We start from the raw sequence: 26,671 nt of genomic DNA, 5'->3' as shown, positions 1-26,671 counted from the left end.
AAAGCAATGTTAATAACTCCTTGCCTACTCCTAAACTGATGTTCAAGTGTGCTATATGACCAATATGTAGATTGGCCCAGCAACGATCTGAGGGTGCGTCTACACTGCACCGTAACTCGAAATAACATACGCAATTTGAGCTACTCAAATTGCATATCTTATTTCAATGCTATTTTAAAATAACTTATTTCATCATTTGGCGCTGTCTACACAGCACCAAGTTTTGGAAAAAAGCGCTATTCCAAAATGTCCCTTAGTCCTTGTAGAATGAAGTTTTCAGGGATATCAGAATAGCAAGCCCAAAATAATGAACTTGCTGTGAAGATGCAGGATAGCTATTTCGGGATACTCTGGTATCCTCAAATAGTGTTGCAGTGGAGACGTAGCCTGGGAGAATAACATGGTTTGCAAAAATGTACATGGGATCTCAAGACTTTGTGTAAGAGACATCCATCAGGATACAAAAGTCTCATGACTGTGATCACAAGACACTCACTCCTAGACTAGGCAGCTGGTTTATTCTGTCCTATTGAGTGGACTGAAAATCATCAGGATTCCTGCATCAGATCTATTCTGTGATTTGCAAATCAGGTAAAATACATCTGGTTATAGGTAGTTCCAGCATGAATGCAATGAGACCAATACTTTGAGCAAATAAGGCAAAGAGTCTATGACTATAGAGGTTTGCATGGGCTATAGCATAGGTCAATGGGTGTTGTGCTACAGCTGTTTTGGATTTGGTTTGAATTTCACCTTCACAAGCCACCTGCACTGCATATTCAAGAAACCTACTTACTCAGGTTTTATGGAAGCAGAGTGGAGTTCCCTTGACATGTGCAGTTCCCTTGACATGTCCCTTGACATGTCCCCTTGACATGTGCATGTTCTGATTACTTTACTTTTTCACTGCTTTGGATCTGATCTCAGAAGTTTTGCCATTGACTTCCATGGAGCCCTTTGAACAAAAAGGAAAACCCTGATACTTGTAGGTGCTGTTTTGTCATTAGTAAAAGGCTATTTTTGGGCAGGAAATAAAAAGTCACAAGGTGACTATAAAATACCATAGGCATGAATGTGACATTTGCAACAATCATAAAATGATAGTGAATTAGTAAGATTTGATAAACCAGTAATAACATTTTGCACTTTTTTCTTCCATTTGACAAAGACAAATAATTACTCTTTCTCCCACTTAGTGGTATGGCAACCAAGGTGTGGAAATGTAAGTATCTTGCACAAAGAAAGTTTGTTTCGGAACCTTTGTACAAATTTAAGGTTCATTCTGCTAGAGGCAGGGCCACAGGAACAAATAAAAATCCTGTTGCCATGGGGTGCAGCCCTTATTTCTAGACTCACGGCTCTTTCTGGTCATGCTGGGGATTCGCTGGTGGCCAACGCCAATATCCATATACTCTGTCTCTGCTCCCACCTATAGCTCCTTTCTCAGTCTCAGAATTGCTGTATCCTCTGTGACCTCCAGATAGCAAGGTTGTTCACTATCCTGGGTCCCAACCCAGGGATCCTGTAAATAGCAGACTCCTGCTACTTTTCTATAACCTCTGTCAATGCTGCTATATATTCCTAGGACACTTTCTCATATCCGCAACATCTTTACCCTCCTCTCAGGGCACTCAGCTGCTCAGTCCCGGCAGGCAGCCAATGCTCTATCTAAGGTACTTACTTTTCTCTTAGCCCTCCATGGATAGAGTCTTTAATCTCTGGACTCCGATCAACAAATGACCTATACTCTTCCCTGCAGGTCCCTTTTATCTGAGCTCACCTGCCCAATTGGTTTCTCCCTGGAATGCCTCTCTGGTTGGCTGTGCCTCATACAACCTCACTGGGCTATTTGGAGGGCTCACCTCTATTGCTCCTTTTGGGGCACACATGATTAACCCTTTTTCTATGATTATGTGCTCCCCAGCACACCTTTCTTCATGATTTTCAAAATGTCCTCTCTGAAAAGTTTCCATTTTGATACAAAAATATCAAGTAGACAAACTGAATTTTCACCTATTCTTAAGAGTAAAAAAATCATTTTGTTATTATTAGACAAAATAGGTGTGGGCTGTCTGGTTTCTCTTTCCTAATTCAGGTGTGGAAGTTTTGGTGGTGGAGCATATGAGAAAGGTGAACTTCTCTAACATTACCCTCTAGCAACTCAGTTTAGATACCGGTTTTCCCCATTATGCTGAAAAATCACTGCACTGGCTAATGTGCCACTTCATACCCAAGTTTTATTTAATTACTGGAGGTGTCTAATTTTTATTATTATTTGTACTCAAAGATCAATCTGAGATTTCACTCAAGTGTAGAAAATGATATGCTGGAAGAGTATGTAAGGCTTACTTTTATATTTGACACTGATCCCCAACAGGAGACATGAAAATAAAGCGGTAAAGCAGCATCACTATCAAACAGTAAGTGGTAAATGGGCTTATTAAAAGATCTGTGGCTCCCGTCCAATGGGGAAATGACAGTTTGCATTGTTCGGTGTGAACTTGTTATTCACCAGCATTCTCACACCTTAGAGAACAGGGTATTTTAACAGGAAACTTGTATATGATTTTCCCTGAGAGGCATGGTGTGTGTGTGCGTGTGCCTCACCCTTTCTGTAGCATGAGAGGCAGAGGGATACTGAGGCGTGTCCCAGGTTATGTCTAGACTAAATTCCTCTTTCGAAAGGGGAATGTAAATGAGGCAAATTGAAAGTGCAAATGAAGCATGGATTTAAATATCCCACGCTTCATTTGCGAAAAGGGTTTTTCGAAAGTGAAAGTGCAGTTTAGATGCCGTTCTTTTGGAAAAAAGCCCCTTTTTCGAGGAACCTGTATTCCTGAAAAAATGAGGCATACTGGAGCCACCCACCCTCCCCATGCTCTGCGAAGGCTGGAGATGTGCGCCACCCCCCTCCTCTCTTCTCTGCCCCTCCCCCTGGTGGGAGGGGGCAGAGAGGTAGCTTGACTCCTGTGGAGAGTGGAGCCTCAATTGAAGTGGGGACTGGGAGTGGGGCTGGGGAAAGCAAGCCCCCAGCCGTACGTTCACCAACTGCCCATGCTGCCACTCACCCCCACACTTCACCTGCTGTTTCCAGAGCACCCAGTAAACTGTAATCCCATCCTCACTGCAGGTGGGGCTACCTGCTGCCTTGCCCTTTAGCTAGAGGCCCAGTGGGACATGCAGGGGAAAGTTGTACTCTCCCTGCACTATGCACCGTAGCCTGGGGCTGGAGGGGTCCTGGCTCCCCCTTAATGAGGTGCATGAAAATCATCCCAATGCTCCCTATATTGATGGGATCCCCTGTTCCAAGCAACTTCTTGTTAGCCCCTTAGCCAGTGGGGTGCAGAGGGGAGCTGGGATCTCTCCATCTCTCAGCCCAGTAGCTCCTATTGGTAACGGGATCCTCATCTTCTGCCCAGGAGCCACAGGGTGTGAAAGGTGCTGAGAGCTGGGGCTCCTAGCGCTTGAACAGAGCAGATCCGTGTTCGGGGGAGGGCCCTATCTCAGGCAGCACCCTGGGGAAACTGAGCCCCAGCTCAAACTAGTAGGGTACTTGGGGGGCGGAGCCGTGACGGGTGGCTGGGTGTGGACCAGCTCCCAAGGCCTGCACTTATTGGCCCAAGGCTAGGACCAGCATCCAGCCCGCCCCCTGCCCCTCGGGTTCCCCCCTCCTCCCACTCCGAGCTCGGGGAGGAGACTGAAGCTCCAGCAGGTTCCCGCGAAGGGGGAGGCGGCGGCGGCGCCAGCTGCTCGTGAGCCCAGGAGCGGCGCTAGGAAACGGCGGCGAGTCTTGGAGACCGAGCCCGCGGGAGCAGAGGGCCACAGGCGCGTCTCCTCCTCCCCCGCCCCAGCGGAGCAATTTATTCCCCCGTAGCCCGCTGGGCGCTCCATTGTCTCTGCCTGGCGGCGGGACCGGGCTGCGCTCCTCACTCCCGCCGGCTCGCTCCATTGGCCGGCCGCGCGCCTGGGTGTGTGCTCGGGAACCAGCACCTGGCTCCTGGGGCGAGCGGGCGCGGGGCTGGGGCGGCGGCGGCGGCTGCTCCGGGGCCAGGAATGATGTGCGCATCGGGGAAGCGGAGTTGCTCGCACGCGTGTTGGGTCCGAGCTTTCTATTGAAAGCGGCGGCGGCGGCGGCTCGGGTGCGTGGCGCTGAGGTTTTGTTCCCAGCAGCTTGCGAAGGGGGAATATGGACTGACTAGCTGTGTGCCATGGAGCCCGCGAGTTCGTTAAGCACCTTCTGCTTTCTCCTCTGTCTGACACCAGGTAAGTGGGCGCCCAGCATGAAGAGCGAGCCCGAGAGATGGAGAGAGGAACAACTGCCCCCCCCCCCACCCTAGTCCCATAAATAACTTCCCCAAATCGGGGCAGGAGCAGCTGGAATAAGAGCAGCCAGAGCGACCTGTCTCTTCCCAGCAGGCAGGGAGGGGACCTGGGTTACCCGCGTGCATTTCCCGGGGGAAACTCGTGTTGCTTTTCGAGTCAAAATGGAACTTTATGGCGAGATGTAGCTAAAGTAGGTCACGTCAGTCGGACTGAGGGCTTGGCTCTCCCGGCCGCTGCTGCTCACAGGTACCAGGCTAGGAAGGAGCCTGCTAGGGGATTAGTCGGCTAGTTCTCTTGCAAAACCAACGAGGAGTCCCACTGTGGCACCTTCCCGCAGTCGAAAAGTTAAGTGCTGGGGGCCAGTGGAGTAACTAATCATTTCTGGGTCAGTTTTAGGGTTTGGCGTGGACCCCTCGCTGCAGATTGACGTGCTGTCAGAACTGCAGCTGGGAAATTCCATAGCTGGAGTGCTGCAGGTCCAAGGGCTGCACAATGGGAGCAAAGCATTTCTCTTCCAAGGTACCGAGCATCTTTCTTATACTCCAGGCTGGGGTCAACCAAGGCCATTTGAATAATTTCTGAATTCCCTGGCAAATGTGTTTGACTGAACTTTTGCATTAGCTTGATGGCTGACACTGTTCCTGTGGGATGATGCACAGATGATCCATTTTTAACAGCAAGGTTGCTTCCTGCTCTTTAGTCACTCCCCCCCCCCCTTTGCCTGCCTTTCTTTCACTCCCTTGCCCATTTTTTTTGATTGATAGAAACGTAATTAATGTACAGCAGGGACAGTGATGGCAGATGGCTTATTTTGTGAGTCGTGGGGAGCAATGAATAATAACACACTCTTCTGAGCTGGGGACAATTGACTTAGTTGGAAAACGTTAAACTAAGCTCCAGTTCTAGCCAAGAAAATACTCGCTGAAAGTTTTATGTGAATAAAGCAAAATGCTGAAATGAACTGGCCAGCGACTTGAGGCATGAGGCTAAAATATGAATATTTGGGGGGAACAAAAGAAACCCTTCTGAAATATAATGTTGCACCCATTGTAAGAAAGGAAGAATGAATTCATTTTGTCCATGTCTCAAAAAATCGGATTGTTTTCCTCGTGCCAGCCAAAGGACAGAAAACAGTACTCTTATCACAGTTTGAATAAATAAATCTCAGGTGTTAATGCCAAAATAATAATTCTCATATAATGTAGTTCTCATTTTTAATGCAATAGTCATGATAAAAATATAATTTGAACTCACTGAGTTGGTTTATTTTGTCTATACCCGTTAATTTTCAAATTAATTTTTAATTACAGTTTTAAAATGTCATGAGATTTTAAATCAAACTGCTGACAAGAAATAAATTCAGAGGGAAAGAAACTTCATCCTTCATTAAAAACAATTCTGAAAGGTGGATGTTTGAAAGTAGGTTTCTCATTTGAAAGCTACTAAAATGTGCTTTTTAAATGTCGTGAAACAGGAGCAGGAAAATAGTTCAACATACTGTGGAGTGAGAATAAAGCCCTGCATCTCTCTGCAGTTTTAAAAGAGATGATTGATTGTTAGCATCATTTGTTAGGTTAGGAGTTTTTACTCTGATCTGAAGTGATTTCTGGTGCAACAGGCAAAGAGTTAGTGCTGCCCGGAAAGTGTAATTGAAGGCTGAGAGACAAATAATGTAGGAATAGAAATTCTTTGTCAGTTTTGCATTAATGAGATAATTTATCCAAAAGCTAATAGTCACTGAAGGGCTTTTTAAAGGGGAATCTCAAAAGTGTTGTGTTTCCCTGGTACAGCCAGCATGTGTCACTGTGATCATTAACATTGAAATGCTGACACATGCTGTATTTAAACAGAAATGGACTCATTATTTCAGAGCTTCAACTTCTATATGAATGGATAGTTCTTAGAATGGCAACATGTTTGTGTGACTCTGTGGTTTGAGTCCTAAAGTATTTTTCATGTATAGCTAGTTGTTCCAATTTAAGACCCCATCATGTTTTCACTGGGGAAAAAAAGTCAAAACTCCCATTAATTTCAATGGTAACAGGATTGGCCATTTTCAAGAATAGTTTGTTTTATTGTATATTTTCAGAGTGTTTGGAAAAACAAATTACTAGGGTGCCTAAAAATTACTGGAGGTGTTTTATCTATCGCCTTTTTCCTTGTGTTTCTGCTTTGTAGTTCTCGGATGTGTTACAGATCTAATCGGATACAATGCTTCTTTTAAAGGTCAAGGACCCTAAACAAATGGGACTAATAGGACCTTAAACTCTCAGGCTTTTTTTAAAATGGTGATTTATATTATATTAATTGTATCTAATATAATTTTTTTTTCTAAAGTGGTAGCTGAGGATACTCAGCATGTCATGGAAAGCCTTCAGCATGTTGCAGGATTGGATACATTTCTCCTATTCCTGTAGTATTAAATGACTGCTTTTTCCTACAGTAGAGATCTCTCTGGATGAACAGACTAGTATTTTTCTTACTTGCATCTTGGGAATATATAATTTGGGAATTGCCAGCCCATATCAGACTAGTGGTCAATTTAATCATTTTTATTCTGGTCTTAGACAATAAAGGTGATCAAGGCCATCTTTACTTCCTATGTATAAATTTGCTGAATGCAAAATTATTGATTTTTATTTTTCCTGACCCTTTCCAGGGCCATAGTCAGAGACATAAATCCTTAGTGATATTCTGAAAGAGCCAAATAATAGAAAAGGTTGAAATGAACAGAACTGAGACATCCTGTATTCTTTACTAGTTTTGTGGGGTCTCTCTCCTCTTTGGATTCTGCAGAAAACTGAAGGTTTATCATATAGCTTAACAACATGATATTTCGCTGTTTGGCCAATCAAGATTATCTTTAGGCTACACTCTGAGCTGGTGTAAATCAGTGTCGTAGCTATTGCTTATTTGTTAATGTGTGTCGTTCCTTCTATTTATGTTCTTGGCAAAATTGAATGCATGCAGAATAAGGCCCTAAATTCCATCCTACTCACAACAAATATTGTTGTTACACACAAGAACTGAACATAGAATGTATCATTTTCTTTAAACATTTTAGAAGAGTGGAGGCATGAACAGCTAACAGGCACAGGACAATTAAAGAAACTAAAGGAAAAAGGGAATGTAAAATAGTGGTGTCTCCTGCATCCATACCTGGAGAAAAAAAAGTCATTTTGATATATGTGAGAGCTTTGTCAGAGAAGAAACTGCAGAACTGGGCCCTGTAACAATTTGTTAACACGGGATTTGTTTTGCCTACTTATCTATTCAGATAAAATTTTCTTTTCAGAATTAATTCTCAGAGGAACCTGTATTTCCAGGAAATATATTTCACTAATGGATTATGAATATAGTTTCACTCTTTATGGTCCCTTCAGTAGAATCTAGATTGCTCCATATACAGTTTCTATTTCAAGAATAATTCAACATTCCGAATTCAGAGCTACTAAGACCCTCTTATTCTGTGTCAGCCTGATCCTGCACTATTAAAGTCATTGGTACTTTTGCCACTGACTTCAAAAGGATCAAGATGAAGCACTATGTAGCTACAAGGGTTTCCATCACTACAAAGATATAATTGCATGATAATTGTAAGTACTTCACTGTTGCTGAAGGGAGCACCCATTTTTAAATAGAAAATGGGAGAAAATCTCCAAAAAAGGAGTGCAGCTAAATATGTGTATATACTATTCTCCATGCAACCACAAACACAAATATGGCAAAAACTCTTTTAGAGGAAAGGCCCAAATCTTGTAAATCCTGGGATTTCACACAAATTGATTTGAAAGGTCCACAACCAAGAACACCAACTGCATGTTGGTATTTGCTGGTTGTGTATGACATCTCAAAATGTGGCAGTCAGTGAAGAATGAAAGGACTGAAACAATTACAGTTGCATTGAGAAAAGGTGTAGTTTTGCAGTTTCACCCACCCAGCTGTACCTGGTATAAAGAACTCTCCCTGAGGTTGGAAGTTCACATTTGACACCTTTAAAGAAACTTCTCTTTCTGCTTTCATATGTGTAACTGTGTATAATCAGGTGTATAGATTTATCTTATAGGTTATTGTCCTTCAGCAGCAAGTTATGGAGTTCTCCTGTTAAACTATAAACTATCTTGTCTCACAGGATTCTCCCATCATTTGCCACTGCTCATAGCCTTCCCTCTGCGTTGCCAGTTCCAAATTTGGCACAGTAGGTTCTTCCTCACTGAAGCCATCTTCTGGACAGCCTGACATGGGGAAAGCCCTGTCAACTGGTCTCCTCTGTGCACACAAATAACTATGTAGGAGTTCCCTTACTTGCCACCAGCTAGCTTGTATGCAGTGTTGTAGCCATGTTTGTCCCAGGATGTTAGAGAGACAAGGTATGTGTCTGGGTGAAGATATATTTTTTTTATTAGACCAACTTCTGTTGTTGAGAAAGGTAGTCTTTCAAGCTATACAGACTTTCAAGGTATACAGACCTCTTCTTCAGATGAGGGAAATGTGCTCAGAGTGTTACAGCTAAATATAAGGTCAAAGAGAATAAGTAGTTAGCACATAATCTGATGACCCATTCAAGGAGAAGTGGCCCGTTAACACTCCTGTAGTTACAGGACAAAAAGGTGTGGGGGGAGGTTAGTGGGTTATAGATTGTTGTAATAAACTATAAATCCAGTGTCTTTATAAAGACCATGATATTTAGTGTCTAGCTAACTGATACATTTTACTCTCCCAGACACATTTTTTGAAAGTGTTATTCAGGTTTCCTTTGAAGATGAAAACTGGTAGGTTTTATAGAGGGATCACTTTGTGAAATGTTCACCGACTGATGATAGGGTGTTTTTGTCTTTTGTCATATTCCTTTGTGAGCTCATTCAAGAGTGCTGTGATTGGTTTCATCCACATAGTTGTTTTGTGGCATTTAGTGCATTGCATGAGGTATATCATATGTTGTGTCTTTCCACTATTTCAGAAAGGGCAATCCCCCTCTTAGTAGTCTTATAAATGCTTGTAGGAACTGATGTGTTATAAGTTCTCGCATTCCCCGCTCTTAAGTCGCGTGCAAAAAACCCCAACCAATAACAACAACAACAACAAAAACCCAAAACAATTTGCGCAAATGGAAGTCAGCCACAGGAAAACAATTCCCCACTTTAAGTTGATTCTCTATAAGTCCAAGTTTTTTTGAATATATCTTGGACTTATAGCAAAGACGGCCTGTAAATTGCTTCTCAGGCAAAAGTGGTTTTACCATGTTGAAATATCAGTTGTAATACTCGCTTATAGTAACCAAAGGACATATTGGGACACTTCAAGGAACAACTCTGGCACCTCAAGCAGGACTAAGACAGGTATACACTACAGACCTCTCTTACTACATATTTTCAAAATGTGTGTCTGTTCATGTGTGAGTCTGTTTGTTCAAGAATTCCTCCTAAATGGTAAGAGTTAGAACCACTGAATTTGGTTTGCAGCTTCCTCTTATCATAACTTAAGGCAAGGTCAGGGTTTGGTTGTGCCAGGACAATGGGATGTGCCTGAAATTTATTTTTTCCTCATAAAATGGAAAGGGAGGGATCTGGCAAGAGGGACAGTTATACTGCAGAATCACCATAGGGGGACAGCAAAGGCCAGAGATGGAGACCAGGACAGCTATAACCTCTTTGGGCTGGCAGAGGTGGAGAAAGGGACAGCTATCTACTATATATTTCAAGCTTGTCCATTTGTGTGTCTGTCTATCACACACCTCTCCCCCAGCTGTGCCTGCTGTAGCTGCAGCAGCCATGGAGAGGAGCTTCTTACCTGACCTCAATCTGCTGTGGTGAGAGTGGGCTGGGACTGTCCTCTCTCCCTGGGGCAGCCTGCATACTGAACCCCCTCATTCCAAGACCCAGCCCAGAACAATTATATAAATGAAAAAAAAACTTATTTGAGTTAAGAACCCTTATTTGAATTTACCCTGGGTAAATCTTCTAATGATGGAATAACTATATTGCTCGGGGGTATGAAAAATCCACCCCCAACCTACATAGTTATACTGATTTGTGTTGATAGAACTATGTTGATGGGAGAGCTTCTCCCATTGACATAGCCACCCCCTCTCAGAGAGAGAGATTAATAATGCCAAGTGAAAACAATCCCCATGGGCATAGGAGCATTTTCACTTAAGTGCTACAGAGGTACAGTTGTACTGATGCAGCATTTTAAATGAAGGCCTGCCCTAACATTTCATCCACCAATCAGAAATAACAACATAATGTTCAAATGAAACAGCAATTGAACATCATGATAACTTTACATCTGTTAGTGGAGGTGCAATCTGCATTGTTCACAGGGCCAGCTTTAGGAAGTGCAGGACCCAATTTGAACAGTTTCGATGGGGCCCTGGCAGCCAGGATTTTTTGTTGAGCAAAAAACCCCCCAAAAACCAGCACACAAAAAAAGAGCCATGGCCCCTTTAAATCTCCAGCTACAGGGCAGAGTCCCGCCTTCCCGCCAAACCCTTGCGCTCGACTCACCCCTCCTGCGGTGCAGAGAAGACGCCGCGCTCCTCCTCTGGGGATGATGCCCCCTCCCGCAGCGTGCCCGGCATGCCAGCACACTTCCGGCTTTAGGGCGCAGGGCCCTCTTAGGTGCGGGGTCCGATTTGGGGGGAATCGGGCGAATCGGCCTAAAAGCGGCCCTGGTTGTTCATTAAAAAGTCCTTCGAGATCCTTAGGAGGCAGGCACTATAGAAATGCCAGATATTATTATTAATTATACTTCTTTCTCTGTAAATCTGCAGTATGATATAGTTATCATAGATCAAGGAGGGCAAAATAGGTGTAGCTTTTCTTTCTGAAACTCACGACTGTAAGTGTACTTGTTGCATTTTGAATTGCCCTTGTTTATCTCAGGAATTTCATGGACAACTAGAGCATGGATTAGAGATTAGAGGCTAATGAAAAGTTTGAACATTATGGGCTTGATCCTGACAAATGCTGAGCTTGTCAGAGTCCAGTAAAATATTTATACACATACATAGTCCCATTGAAGTAAATTATTTAAATTGCTAATAGAAAATTGTGTTCTCTGATTTTATCCCCAAAATAAGGACAGTAAGTGTAACTTAGTTTCTTGATTCCACTACTGTGAGCAGTCTTTTTTTTTTTTTTTTTTTTTTTTGTTATCATTCTGTCTCTGAAGTATGAGGCTTCATATAATTTATACAATAGACTGTCTAGAAGCTTCAGTACCTTTGCTCTGGATGTTGTACAAACACAAATGACCAGATAGTCTGTCATGTATTCTTTTTGCATCCATTATAGGAGCTGTGGAATGGGCAAACAGATCACTCTATATCGGAGTCTCCAACCTTTTTAAGCACGAGATCACTTTTTGAATTTAAATGCAATCCAAGATCTACCTCAAACCCAAATAACCTTATCCACCTCCTTTGAGCTTCTTTTCCAATGCCCCACCCCTGCTCACTTTATCCTCCCTCTCTTCTTCCCTCCCTCCTCCATTATCACCAACTTTCAGCAGGTAGGGACAGAGGGTTGGGGTGCAGGTTCTGGTCTTGGGTTAAGGGATTTGGAGTATGAGAGTGGCTCTGAGCTGAGATTGGGTTGCAGGAGGGGGTTCTAGGTACAGGTTCTGAGAGGGCATTTAATACAGGGGTGCTCAGGGCTAGGGCAGTGGTTTGGGGTGTAGGAGGGTGTTCATGACTGGGGTAGGGTACTGGGCTGCCACTGGGCCCTGCTTACCTCAGGTGGCTCCTGGATGGTGGTGTAGTGGGACTTAGGCATGGTCACCCCTGTTCTGGCCCTACACCACTCCTGAAAGAAGCCAACAAACTCACCCCCCACCCCAGTTCTTGTTGTGATCCTTCTCTGCTCTGTGGAGATAGGACACAAAGCGGGAGAAGGAGGCACTTTGACATCAGCACCCCTATTCTCCCTCCCCAGCTTTGCACAGAAAGCAGGAGACTCCTGAGGGGACAGCTCCAAGGGAAAGGGCACAAGATGAGCTGTTGTGGGGGGAAGGGCGGTTGAAGTGCTGGCACTTGATAGCCTCTTGGCCAGTCAGGATCACCTGTTAGAGGTTCCAAGATCTATCAGTAGATCCCGATCTACTGGTTGGTGGCCACTGCTTTACATCATGCAAAAATAGGCATACAAAAAGTAGGGATGTCCAGGTGTAGTCAATTTATCAGTTAATCCTATCGACTACATGCATTCTCCTCCCCACAGACAGAGGCTGCGCAGGCATACTATCGACGGTACAGAGACAGCAGCATAAGGTGGCAGGGGCTCCCTAGGAGTGGGGCTGGGAGTGCACTGGCTGCCGGCCCCACCCATAGGGACTATCAAGTAATTGTGTATCTGCTAAATTTTGATGTGGTTGCGTTATTAAATTAGTCAATATCTAAAAATCGCTAATAAAAAGAGAATCAAGGAATGGTGATGTGTGTGTTGTTGGACAAAAGAATAGGAAAAGTATATATCCATCAAAGGAAAGAGAAAATAAGAGGACTGACAGAAAAGTTCAGTCAGATGGTAAATAAATACTGTAATGTTTTTAACTGTAGTGACTTTATATATGATAAATATTAAAACAATATGAAAGTATAGAGAGACTAAGAAATCTTGTAATTGGAATGCTGGATTTTGGACCATTCAGAAAAGCAACTAGTTTCTTCAGTTGAAATATTTAGCATTTAAATGTTATAGACAAATGCCAGATATATTTGAAGAGCAGAAATGATTCTGGTGGCAGTAGGTTCTGATAAAGAATGAGATGTGACATTAAAAAATTAAACTGACAGATTCAATCTGCTCTATGAATTATGGATGACTAGTACTACTGGCTTTTGAACTGGTACAAATTACTGCCAGAAATTAAAACTAAAATAGGCCAATTTGTACAATGGCTCATCATGACTACTTAGACAGCTAGCTCAGTATATATAAAGGTTAGCAGTACAGGATTACAATTTATCTTATTACCCCTGCGGGAATTCTGCACCACTGCATGTGTGCAGAATTCATGTCCTCCCCATATTGCTTTCCCACAGAAAAATGAATTTCTGACAGAGAAGCAAAGGGAGGCCTCAAGAGCAGTCATTCATCACTCCCTAGCTATACGGTAAGATGATTTCAGATGCCCACAGCAGCCTGCAGAGGGATAAATCATCACAGGGCTAGGGGACACCCAGCCAGTGACTCCTACCCTGATCTGGGATCAGCTGCTAGTCCCACGTGGGCTGGAGGCAGGAAAGTATAAGACTTACTTTTCCTCTGCAAGAAGTGGCTGAAGCTGTGTCAGACCTACCCCCAGAAACCTCCCCTATTTGCATGAAGCTCAGCATCTTCCCATGCTTCCTGTCCTCATCGTTCCTCAAGATTTGATTTTGGCTTTGCACTTCACAAGGTTGTACTTGCAATCATTCCCTTTCTATTTTTGGAGAGATTGTGGTTTGTCTCTATGGAAATAGCTGGAGTTTGGCTCTCCCTAGAGGCTAGGACTGTAAGCATGAAGGCTGTGTGCCTTTGTACTGCAGACTGGCTCTTTTTGGGCCTTTCCAGTTCCGTAGGAGCATGATTCTGGCAGGAAGATACTGTGTGGGAGGAAAGCTTGAGTTGGGGGGAGAGAAGGAGGAGATACGTCTATGCTGACATGAACACCGTAGTTTACCTGCCAAAATCTTGCGAGGTTAGGGTGGGTGGAGGAGATATGATGCCAAAGAAAGTAACTATCCCTTCATTTGTAACTCTGAACCTTTTGCTCCATTCATCTGAAGAAGTTGGTTGTGCCTACGAAAACGCGTGACACAATCTACATTTTTGTTAGTCTCTAAAGTGCTGCAGAACTATTTTAAATTTGTTTTTAAAATTTTTTTAAATTTAAAAAAAGTTGTTTTTAAAAAAATTTCAGTTTAATTTTTTTAAATTCTTTAAATTTGTTGTTTTGTTTTTTATTTTTTTTTTCAGTTACAGACTAACACAGCTATCCCTCTGAGACTTTTATCCCTTCATGGTTTTCACAGTTTCTGAGGAAGGGGCAGATGATGCAGTAGGACTGGTATTTCTCTATTGTATCACAGCCTGTATCAATAGAGTTAATTTTCAATGGTTGTGGAGGGAGTAGGAGTAGAAGGGTCAGTCTAGTTAGAATCTGGTAATTAATTCAGTTTCAAATGCATTGAATTACTTCCTCTACCCCTGCTATTTAATTGTATACCTATATATAGTAGGTATTGTTGAATTCTAGGAATACTTACAATGGTGAGAGTGCCTTAGTACCATATCAATTCACTTAATAATCAGTTGGGGCTTGATTCTGTCAGAATGAGTAATACCTAATTCTGCAAGTAACCCTACTGATTTTAATAGGACTACTTGTGGAGTAAGGTACTGTTCACATAAGGGCGAGAGAATGGGGCCCTTCTATTTTTAGGCATATGAGCAGAAATCTGTGGGACTCAGGTAACTATCTGGGCAAACCTTTTTTTAAAGAATTGCCTTTTCCATAGCAATTCTATTAGCTGGTGTAATGCAAATAATTACACACCTTTTACACAGTAACTGTTGGCTAAAGCTATTCACTTATAGCCATAAAATAATAATTACTGTTGTACATCACTTCCCAGTTCTTGAAGAAGGCCCACATGCCAATTTAATAGACTCTCAAGTACAAAATTCCAACTTGGCTGATTGTATCCCTAAACACAAAGGGCTCAATTCAGTGTATTTGCATGAAAGCCAGCGACAGATGAGTATAGTGCATAGCTCCAGAGGTATGACATGGAGGAAAATACATGCACTCAGTACCAGTATATTGGAATGAGGGGATAAATTCTTGCTTATATTGATGATGAGGGAGAGTATTGGGTTAGTCAGAAGAATGAAGACCAGCAAGTGGAATGTGCATTACTCTGCATGTAACAGGACATCTAGGCAGCTGGTCAGGAGTAGATAAGCATGGATTGCAGCTCACAAGACAACCTCGGTTGAAAGTATACCAGAACATAATGGACTCAGCTGAAGTAAAATACCTTATGTTGACAGAAAAACTATGTTTTACATCTGATATAGTGCATGGCATCTTGATCCATTATGTGTACTGAGATAAGGGGATAGGGCTTTCTATGTATCTGGTACTTGTCAAGAGTTGCCTTCATATAACTGATCTGTACTCTCAGAGCAAAGAGATGACAACGGATGAGTGAAGTATTGCCATTCTATCTCTGATTAGGCGCATAATGATGACACAAGGGCTTTTGTGGGTTTTTCACAGCAATAGTGTTCAGCTGGTATGGGGAAGATATAGAAATTTCCTGCACAGTGCTTAATACAGGCAGTCCCCGGGTTACATGGATCCAACTTACATTGGATCCCTACTTACAAACGGGGTGAGGCAACCCCACACTAGCTGCTTCCTCCCAGCAGACCAGGGAGACGCGAAGCTAGCGCCCCGCCCAGCAGACCAGGGAGACGCGGAGCGGCTTTTCTCAGCAGACACCTCAGCTTGAGAATAAAGGACTGAGGGAAGTGAGGTGTGGGAGAATAAAACTGAGCTCTGGAGAAATGTTTGGCTAGAGTTTCCCCTACAATATGTACCAGTTCCGACTTACATAGAAATTCAGCTTAAGAACAAACCTACAGTTCCTATCTTGTACGTAACCCGGGGACTGCCTGTACTCTGGATCAGAGCATGAATGTATTTTTCTTCCCTTCAGCTTCATCCAACGCCTGTGTCTGCTGTGTGTGAAAGCACAGGTCTGATATGAGGAACAGTGTGCCTGAATGTTCCTGTGCTCCAGTCCCGCCTACTCACTTTTAACTGATGTTGTCCAAAGCACATAGACACAGGAGAAGGAAAGATAGCTGTAGAAATGCTTGCTGAATGTAGAGTCTGTCACAGATTCAGGCTGACTTCACCAATATGCTTCCTTTCATAGTGCACTCCAAAAGTGCCCACTCAGGTCTGACCCCAACCTTTGAGCCCAAGATCCATTAAGTAAAAGACCTGAAATGTTATTTTCTTAGGCAGTGGTAAAAGTAACTTGAAATTTCTCACAGGTACTGTCCTATTGTGGGTCCCTGGCAACTCTTTAAATTGCTCCTTGCTGGGTGTTGTTGCAACTCAGTCAGCTTTTGTTGGAGTTGCACACCAGGGCACATCCACTTACTTTCACCTGTGCTCTTAACTCAGCCCCCATAGTGGGTTAGATCCTGGGAGCTGGAGAATGCTGACCAATCAGCATCCCTCCTCTGTGTTCAAATGTGGTGGCTAATAGGTGTCAGAGACTCCTGAGGAGAGGATCTACCTAGTGCCTCCTATCAAGTGTCTCCCTTTTTTGCTCCTGGGACTGTCCCTCTTTCACCACCAGCTACATGAAGTTCCCTCACCTGTTGAGGCAGGTGCATGATATTTATTAAACTCTGTGAATTGCTTTGTCCATGTGGCCTATCTCTGAGCATTCCCTGTTCCACTCGTGTCCTTTCAATAATAGTCCTTGTGGGGAACATAGACCCTCTGACTCCAGTTCCATTGATCATGATACATGCAGAGGGTAATACCTCTCTGGATTGTTTGGTGTCAGTGACTTGCCTTAATAACCTGCTGGTTTTAGTTCCCGGAGGATGTATGGTTACCCTCCCCCATGGAGTAGAACAAATGGTATGTAAACCATTTATAATCTTAATGCAATAGTCCCTAAAGATATTGCATGAGGTTTGCAGTATCTGCCACCGAGTATTTTTCTTCACACGGGCAAGATATTTTCCATATGAAAGTGTTACACAGAGGTGGTCCTTAAGTATTTGGCTGCCTTCTGTATGTCTCAAGCAGGTAAATAGCTGAGTTTATGAATTTAAAGTCTGTTGGTAAGAGTTTGAGATTACATTTGGCTGTCATGGGAAATACCCCTTTTATGTGGTTACTCTTCAGGTTTCAAATTTAGTATAGCTGCCTGTGTCATATTAGGCAATATATATACTAAACAGAAGATTGCTACTGCTGCAATCGATCTTCTGGAGTTTGATTTAGCAAGTCTTAACTAGACTCGCTAAATCATACTTAGAGGGTGCCCCGCTGGCTGCCGGTACTCCTGCGTGTGCAAGGACTAAGAAAAGCCAATGGGAGCATTTGCTTCTGTGGGCCTCCTGCTTTGGGGACGTGCCACAAAACAAGGTATGTCAACTCAAGCTATGTAATTAAAATAGATGGAATTTTAGTGTAGGCCTGGCCTTGTAGAACGAGGTGTACAGCTAGTTCGGATTAGGAAACCTAATCCGAACTAGCTAGTCCGTGCCGCGTGTAGCCGCGTGGCACGGGGTCCGAACTAGCCGGCATTTAAAAATGGCGCTGGCCGGCTTTATGCAAATGAAGCCCGGGAAATTCAAATCCTGGGCTTCATTTGCAACTCCGTATGACTACATTACCCCCCCTAGTTCGAACTAGGGGGGTAGTGTAGACATACCCTAATAGTTTTGCCCTAGAAAAAATAGACTTAATATGATGTGAATGGGGCTCCAATATTATCTTGGCACACTTCAGTTAGAGGTAGCAATAGCTACATTGATTTTCCCTTATTTATGCGTATTTGGATATTTCAGGTAATTATAACTTAGGAACATTTTTTTTTTATTTTAGGGCTAACACAACATGATTAAGGTTCAGCCTGGGAGTATGTTTATATTTATTAAACTTGAAGAAAAAGTGTAGCCTTTATTAATGTACAGGCTTGCAGATAAAAATAGAAAGTCATTTCAAAAGTTGTTTTGCACTCCTACAATTAAAAAATATATATATATTTTTGGTCAGCACTGCTCATCTTTAGTCTGTTTGGTGAGCCTGAGGATTTGGGGAGACAGTTGTATAATATGACTTTAGAAAAGTGGATTCTGTATCTAGCCAGCAACTCTTGACGGATGCTAGTCTTAATAGATGACTTGAGATGGCACAAGAACATAAATGGAATAGAACAGAACTTTGAAAACAGTGTTCAAGAAGGTTTTAGCATATATATTGGACATATATTTGCATCAGCAAAATATTAGAGGCAGACTTTCATGTTTCCACTTAGCTATTAAAATTCATATTGTTAGTGATCTATAAACTGAGGACTTTTAGTGAAATTTAACCTAATTAGACTTCAGTGGCTATAGTTTATAGTGGCATGGAGCCCCATCATAAAGAAGACTTATATCAACCTTGACAACATAGACTGCACTGGAAATGTCTCTGAAGGCAACTACGTAATAAACCAGAAATTTGCCAAAGGAGCTTTTGTGGCATTGAGATAAAAAAATCTTGTTTAATAACTTTCTAAATGCATAATTGTATAATAGACCATTCAAAGGAGTTCCTATAATCACTATCTATGGAATTAATATTATTTGGACTTTAAACATCATGACCTGTGCAAGTCATAAGGACCCAACAGGAACAAATAGGTTCTCTGGTCAATAATCCTCTTTAATTTTTTCCCAAATAAAAATTATCATTTTTTAAAACTTGGGGTTTAAATGGATTAATACAATGAACCTTGCGGGTCTTGGGCAGGATTTTTGCTGTGAGGGCAAAGGCACTCAATTATGGATCAGGAATGTGATAGTTTGCACAGATTTACTCTGAGGCCACACCTGCAATTTTGCATTAATTTCCGGGCTCTTCCATCTCAAAGAAGACACTGATACATAGCGAGGCATGCAGAGGACAACAACACAAAAGGTTTATACCGCAAGAGAAGATTGACTCACTGAGAGATTAAAGGAACTAAATATATATCGCTTATCTAAGCAATGACTATGATGTAAGATGATAATAGTTTACAACAGTGGTGGGCAACCTGAAGCCTAAGGGCCCACTGGGGTTGTGTGGGGCCCGCAAGGCATTTTGTTTACTGCTGTCTATGTGCAGGGTTGCCAGATTCCGCTGATTTCTGTCTGTATGTTTTTTTTCTTACCAGTAGAATAGTGATAGAGACGTAGCCGTGTTAGTCTGGTGTAGCTGAAACAAAATACAGGACTATGTAGCACTTTAAAGACTAACAAGATGGTTTATTAGATGATGAGCTTTTGTGGGCCAGACCGGGTCTGGCCCACGAAAGCTCATCATCTAATAAACCATCTTGTTAGTCTTTAAAGTGCTACATAGTCCTGTATGTTTTTTCTTACCAGTGTTACTAAAGTGACACACACTTAAAGCAAGGGCATGTGAAGCGAGGTGCATGCTGATTGCACATAACATTGACTGTGAGAGACATGTGTTCCCGCTGCTATGGTTCATTCAACACAATCCGCACATTCTAGGTACACAACCTACCCTGGGAGAATATCTTGGTTACAACAGTATTGTGGCCCATTGAGATGAAGGAGGATGACTCATGAGGCCCATTCATTAGCCTAAGTTGCTCATTGCTGGTCTATAAGTTTTAGAAGGCTGTAAACCCTAAGAAGGAAGGAATGCTTTATTAATCTGAAAAGTGAGCTAAAATAAAATGTTTTCAAATAACAATCAGGAAAATCCTTCCTGACAGTGAGCTAGATTATACTGTGGCTTAATCAGTGAAAGGAAGTGATGGAATTCCGCCAGCACTTTGCTCTTGTAAAGGTACAGTGGAAAAATTCTAGAAAATTATAAGCTAGATTATAGTCATAGTGCATTTAATGCACTGGGTGGGGACCGATTAGCTGACCTATTTTATATAAATCTGTGGTGATAAAGAATCCATTGGAACATAATAAGGGGGGGGGGGGGGAGTTACAGTGGCAGATTTTTAATGATACAAAGGGGCATTAAATGCCTAACATAACAATTAAAATAAAAGGGTTTCCTTTTGTGCCTTTGAAAATCATTCCTGTAATTTTAATGTATTTTAGAATGTACTTTAAAAGTGTTTTTATATAAAACTGACATAACAATGTAAACATAAATTCAGAAAAAATGAGTTTAGATTGCTGTTCTAATGTTTATTTATCTTAGAGTTGTAGACTGGGCGTTATTTTCAGTACCTGTGATAGTGTTTGCTGGGACTGGTAAAAAACCCCCTGCAAATAAAATATTTTCCTAGAAAAATGGGCATTTACTGAAATTTGACTTGGGCACAATTTTCCATCAGAAAAAATTAAAACTAAATTGTCTGAGTTCGCTCAATATTAATCTCTAGTGTGGTGTCTCATGGGAGTTGAAGATCTGCTTCCCTCATATCCCTGTTCTTCCCATCACGGGCTGTGCTCACTAGGGGGCATGTTTACACTAGGCAATTATTTTGAAATGAAATAATAACTCCCCAAATTATAATTTTGAAATAATGTGTCTGCACTACGGGGAAGCCTCAAATTAGTCCAAGGCAGGCTCTGTTAATGTGTATGTACTACCTTGACATAGAGCCCCAGGAAGCACTGGGGAGTAATTTAGTTACAATTACTCTGGGGAGTAGTTATTTTGAAATTGTGGTACTGGAGCAGGCGTGGGCAAAAGGGCCTCCGCGGGCTGGATCCGGCCCACCAAGCAGGTGGATCTGGCCCGCAGAGGCCCTGCTGCTCCCCTGCCCCCAAGCCAATGAAGGCCTGGGGGGCGGGGGAGTTGCATGAAGCTTCCTTTGCCCTGCCCCAGCCCTGCGAGGAGCCCACGGCACTTCAAAGTGCCACGTGCTCCTGGCAGAGCGGGAGGAGGCTTCTTGTGCTCCCCCGCCTCCAGGCCCTGATTGGCTTGGGGGTGGTAGAGTGTGCCTAACCTCTTCCAGAGCATGGGTGCCCAGGAGAAAGAGGGGGCAAAGGGGCTACTTCAAATAATTTTGAAGTGGCCCACAGGCAAAAATTATTGCCCACCCTGTACTGGAATGTCCAAACTATTGCTATTTTGAAATAACTCTTTTGAAATTAGTGTTATTCCTTGTGGAAAGCAGGAGTTTGAAATAACTAGCACATTATTTCAAATTAATGTACTTGGTAGTGTGGACACTCTGTTTGTTATTTTGAAATAAGGGGAATTATTTCAAAATAACTCCCTAATGTAGATTAGGGCGAGCTGAACTACATATCCCATCACATATGGAAATCTCTTCCTCTGACATTCAGAAAAAAATTGATTTACAAAACTTCTCTTTTCACAAAAAGTTTTTATATTTCAACTGATTATCCCACTTTGGCATGAAAAGAAAAGTTAAAATAGCAGAATTTAGTTTTTGATCACCTCCAAGTCAATTGCTACTGACCCTTCATGTCTCAGGAGCTTAATATTTAGTAATTATGAACCATGTCATGTGTTTGGGACTAGGAAATAAAGATCAGTCTCTACTAACACTTTAATAGGTTCATCAATTTAGCTGAAAAACTTTAGCACAGGCTTGTGGGTCCAGTCAGTTAACCCTGAAGTAGTTACAAAAGAACTATACACCAGTTAATTGGTTCACAATAGATACTATAACAAAAACCACCTTTGCAAATGGGAGGGGTTATCTTCCAAACAGAAAATAGCTGGCAACCTATTGAGATAACGTCTATACCATCTTCTAGAATCATCCATATAAATATCTATGAGGATCAGTAGTATAGGAAGAACAGAAGACATCTGCAGAAAACCAGAGAACACAGGTATAGGATCTTCAGAATGCTACTGAGAGAAGTATCACATGCCCACGTGGTCGCTGACAATACAAAAACACCAAAGCAGCAAACAAACTTCAGGTGTTAAATCTACCTTGGCAGCGAAATATGCCACAACAGAAGAAATTGTGAGGTGAACAAGAAGTGGCTTGTGATCAGAGACCATTGGTCTCTGAACTTTATTGACATCTGTACAATAACTCATTATAACTCTCTCACCTCTTTGGAGATCAGAGTAATTCAGGTCATTACCCTGACCTTGAACTTAAATTTTCCTATTTATGCAAAGTAATCATTGACTTTTAGTTTGTGTTTATTGTTTTGATCAATTATTTTCTCTTTCTTTTTCTTTTGAAAAATATATCAACTTCTGACATGATATAGCCTTTTGTAATCCTGACCTGTGATGTGGAACTCACATTAAGAAATAAGATCAGTTTTTTGTAAGTTGTGCTGTGTGCTTTTTTACAGTGCTAGTGTTGCTGCAAGATACTAGGATATTTTCCTTGCTTGCTTTAGTTTGGGGGTCAGCCATAGCAGCATTGCTCAATGTGATTTATTTATTTTTTTGGTAGGTCAGCTTGATACAATGTGTTCATTTGGCAGCATACAATTTTCTCCACAGATTTAAGGTTTTCCAAAACAGTTTTCTAGATGCTTTCAAGAGTTAAAAAAATTATGTATACTAGTCACAGACTCCAAATAGAATGGGAGGATGACTTAAAACAAACAGAAATTCCGCTGTTCATTAATACTTCTAAGACCTTGTTCCAGCATAATGGCTTGACTTCTTTGGTGGCATCAGCCCTAAATAACTCATGAAAAAGCTTGCTGGCCAGGTAATGCAGGAAAATATGATAGATGTTTTGTAGTATCTAATAAGTAGAGCCCTACCAAATTCACGGCCATGAAAAATGCATCACAGAATGTGAAATATAGTCTCTTCCCACAGTGAAATCTGGTGTTTTGTGTGCTTTTATCTTGTACTAGATTTACTGGGAGAGACCAGTGTTTCTTAAATTGGGGGCCCTGATCCAAGAAGGGATTTCAGGAAGGTCACAAGGTTATTTTAGGGAGGTTGCAGTATTGCCACTTTTACTTCTGCACTGCAGTGGCAGCTGTTGACCCTTTCTGAACCAGCACAGAAAAAACCTACTCATAAGAAAAGCAAACAAAAGAGAGCATCTTCTAAATTTACACTAAGTATTACTAAGACTGTCAGAACATAGACTGTGGGGCTATGGAAAATTGGTAATTAAAATAAAAGTGAATAAAAGAGTGATGCTTACCTGTAAATCGGTTAACTTTTCACATCCCCAGTATAATCCTGATTGAGAGGTGTAGGAGCTCAAAAACTGTTTTGTAGGCTCACAAAAATGCTAATGATCGTTATTTTCAATACTCATTCAGGAATCAGGTTTGAGAAAAGGTGCTGCACAAACCCTCAGCTTAGCATGACTTTCCTCAAGCTTGGGCCCATTCAGAGGCTGAGCACTGCATAGTTGTTTTCACCCTAGTGTTTCATCATGGCTACGTCTACACTGGCACCCTTTTCCGGAAATGCTTAAAACGGAACAGTTTTTCCGTTATAAGAATTTCCGGAAAAGCGCGTCTACATTGGCAGGATGCTTTTCCGGAAAAGCACTTTTTCCGGAAGAGCGTCCGTGCCAATGTAGACGCGCTTTTCCGCAAAAAAGCCCCAATCGTCATTTTCGCGATCGGGGCTTTTTTGCGGAAAAGACTACTGTGCTGTCTACACTGGCCCTTTTCTGGAACAGTTTTTCCGGAAAAGGACTTTTGCCCGAACGGGAGCAATATAGTTTTTCCAGAAAAACAATGATGATTTTACATTAGATCATCATTGCTTTGTCGGAAAAGCAAGTGGCCAGTGTAGACAGCTAGCAGCTTATTCCGGAAAAGCAGCTGCTTTTCCAGAATAAGTGGCCAAGTGTAGACACAGCCCATGTGTTTTGCAGTGTGCTCCAGCATTGATATGCAACACTATTATTGATTAACATTGAACACCTAACATTCCAACAGTTCTGATTTGACTGAGACAGTCTTAGGCTATGTCTAGACTACAGGCTTTTTGTGCAAGAAGATTTTTGTGGAAGAGATCTTCCGCAAAAACTTCTTGCGGAAGAGAGCGTCCACACTGCAAAAGCGCATCTAAAAAGCGATGTGCTTTTGTGAAAGAGAGTGTCCAGACTGCCTGGATGATCTCTCACAAGTAAGCAGTGATTGCTATGGACAGAATGGCCACCAGTTCACCTGTGCTTTTTCCTCTTCCCTCTTTTGTGCAAAAAATCGTTCTTGCCCGTCCCCTCACACCTTTTTGCAAAATAACCGTTTCAAAAAAAAGGAGTTATTCCTCATAGAATGAAGAATACCTACACTGGAAAAAACTCTCTCTTCTTTCATTTTACTTGTGCAAAAACGCAATTGAGGTGTTGACGCTCTGTGAGCTTTTGCACAAAAATGGCTATTTTTGCACAAAACTCTGTAGTGTAGCCCTAGCTATAGGTTTGCAAACCTGTCCTGAGGAGCTGCCTGTTGTTCCAAGGTTGGATGGTTGTTTTCAGTCAGCCATCATATTGTACTAAATTGCCTAGTGTTTTTTCTTGTTTTCTTGTTACCATTGACAATTTCTGTCATAAAGTATGTAAAAAATTAATAGAAAGGAAAAACCAATAAATTGTCACTCCCCAAGAAACGGAAAACAAAGCATTACAGATAGTTTTGAAAGAAATAATGAATACTTATGCAGATACAGACTATTAAAAGTTAGGCATGCAAGTTAAGTGCTTAATGCTATATTTTTTGGATTGGATATGCTCCATCTGCTTTCACAGCTGCTGTAACATTACACAACAGTTTCAACTCTATTGTGCAGTTATCCTCAGTCTGCTCTGCCGTTGAGGACTTCTTGGATCACACTTTGTCTGGAACCTCGCCCTTGACTGTTCTTCCATGGGTGGTCCTAAGGGAGTAAATGACTCCAGGCAACGTTGCTCTTGGGGATCGTTGGAACACGCAAGCCTCTCCACCACTACAAGGTGATGATACATGGAGACCATGCCATGTTATTGGTTTCAAGCCCTCTATCTGTCAAGGACAGTGTGGTGACTGTTGTGCATCAGTCTCTCCAACTTAAAAGAAGTCCCACACAGGTATTTTACAGTTTTTTGGGAAAACAATACCTGCACAAGTTAAAAGTCAGGTGGTAAATGGTGAATGGCAACAGGAACAGGACAGTGAGATCTGGAAGTTCCTAGTCACAGGTATGAGATTCAGCTGTCTTGCTTGAGGTCCTCAGGCAGGTTGTACATCTTGGCAGCTGCACCCATGACTGAGCAGTCCTCATTAGGACCCACTCTGCTCACCCCACATGGGGAGAGGGCTAGAAAAAGTGCCCTAACAATAGTCTTGCCTCTTTTCCTCCTGGCTGTATAGCCACATCCAGCAGGATCACCACCCCAGCAGTCGAAAATGTAAGAAATGTTTAAACTTCGGAACCTGGAACATTCATACCCTGATGGACAACTCAGACAGTGACTGAGCAGAGTGATATACAGCTATCATTGCTCATGAATTGAATTGATTTTAACATCGATACTGCTGCCTTGTCTGAAACTAGAAGAGCTGACGAAGGACACGTGAGGGAGGAGAAAGGAGGATACACCTACTTCTGGAAGGAAAAAATCTTTAGATGAACCTGGATTGTGTGGAGTAGGCTTTGCTATTAAGAACAAGCTCGTAAGGTGCCTTTCTGTGCTGCACGTAGGCATTAATGAGCAGCTTATGACACTCCAATTGAGGCTCACCAAAAACCAACACTATTGTGAGGTTCTGTGTGCCAACAATGGATGCTGATGAGGATGTAAAGAAAGATTTCTACTCTGTTGGAAACCATTTTATCGGAGATCCCTAAAGAAGATAAGATCATTCTTCTGAGGGATTTCAATGCACGTGTTGGACGAGACTCAGACCAGTGGAAAGGAACAATTAGGAAAGGAGTTGGCAAAAGCAACTCAAATGGAATCCTGCTCCTGACCGAGGGTATTGAACATAGACTTATCACCATGAACACCCATTTTTGACAAAAGGACAAGTTCAAAACATTTTGGAGACACCCACATTCAAAGCACTGGCATCTTCTTGACTATGTCATTGTTCATGCTCGAGATAGTAGTGACATACTTCTCACAGGAGCAATGACAAGTGCTGATGACTGCTGGACTGATCATCAACTCATTCAATCCACAATGAAAATTAAGATCACCCCCAAATGGAGGCTGCAAAAGAAACAGATCAGGCACATGCTGAAGGTTCAAGCTCTGTAGAATCCCATTAAACATGACCACTTCCAAGCAGTCTTAGAAAAAAGTTTCCAGCAGAGTTTCAGGGAGAAACTGAGGAACATTAGAGCCAGCTGAAAGCAGTAATCATCAATACTTGTGAGGAAACCATTGGCTACCACATCAGAAGCCATCAGAACTGGTTTGATAAGAATGATACTGAAACTGAGCAGCTCATCAGTGAGAAGAAAATGGCATTTTGTGCTTGGCAGAATGATATAAATTGCAAGACAGAGAGAAGCCCTTGCTAAGGCGAAGACAGAAGTCCAATGTAAAACCAGAGAACTCAAATGGTGGACTGAGAGAGCGCAAGAACTCCAACATTTGGTGAATACCCATAATACATGTGGGCTGTGTCTACACTTGGCCACTTATTCTGGAAAAGCAGCTGCTTTTCCGGAATAA

General features: G+C 42.2%; 1 protein-coding gene across 1 annotated transcript in view; it reads left to right on the top strand.

Moving 5' to 3' along the window:
- The first annotated feature begins 3,669 nt into the window (after nt 1–3,669).
- NELL2 (neural EGFL like 2) overlaps nt 3,670–26,671 on the top strand; it is a 299,416-nt gene continuing 276,414 nt past the window's right edge. Inside the window, exons 1-2 of the mRNA XM_006126494.5 lie at nt 3,670–4,263; nt 4,714–4,842. Of these exons, the coding sequence (XP_006126556.3) occupies nt 4,209–4,263; nt 4,714–4,842 (184 nt within the window). The 5' untranslated portion in view covers nt 3,670–4,208. The remainder of the gene's footprint in view (nt 4,264–4,713; nt 4,843–26,671) is intronic.

Source organism: Pelodiscus sinensis, chromosome 1, assembly GCF_052426305.1.
Source record: "Pelodiscus sinensis isolate ZL-2025 chromosome 1, ASM5242630v1, whole genome shotgun sequence".
NCBI lineage: Eukaryota > Metazoa > Chordata > Testudines > Trionychidae > Pelodiscus > Pelodiscus sinensis.
The sequence above is the reverse complement of the archived record's forward strand: the minus strand, read 5'-3'. Positions and strand labels throughout refer to the sequence as shown.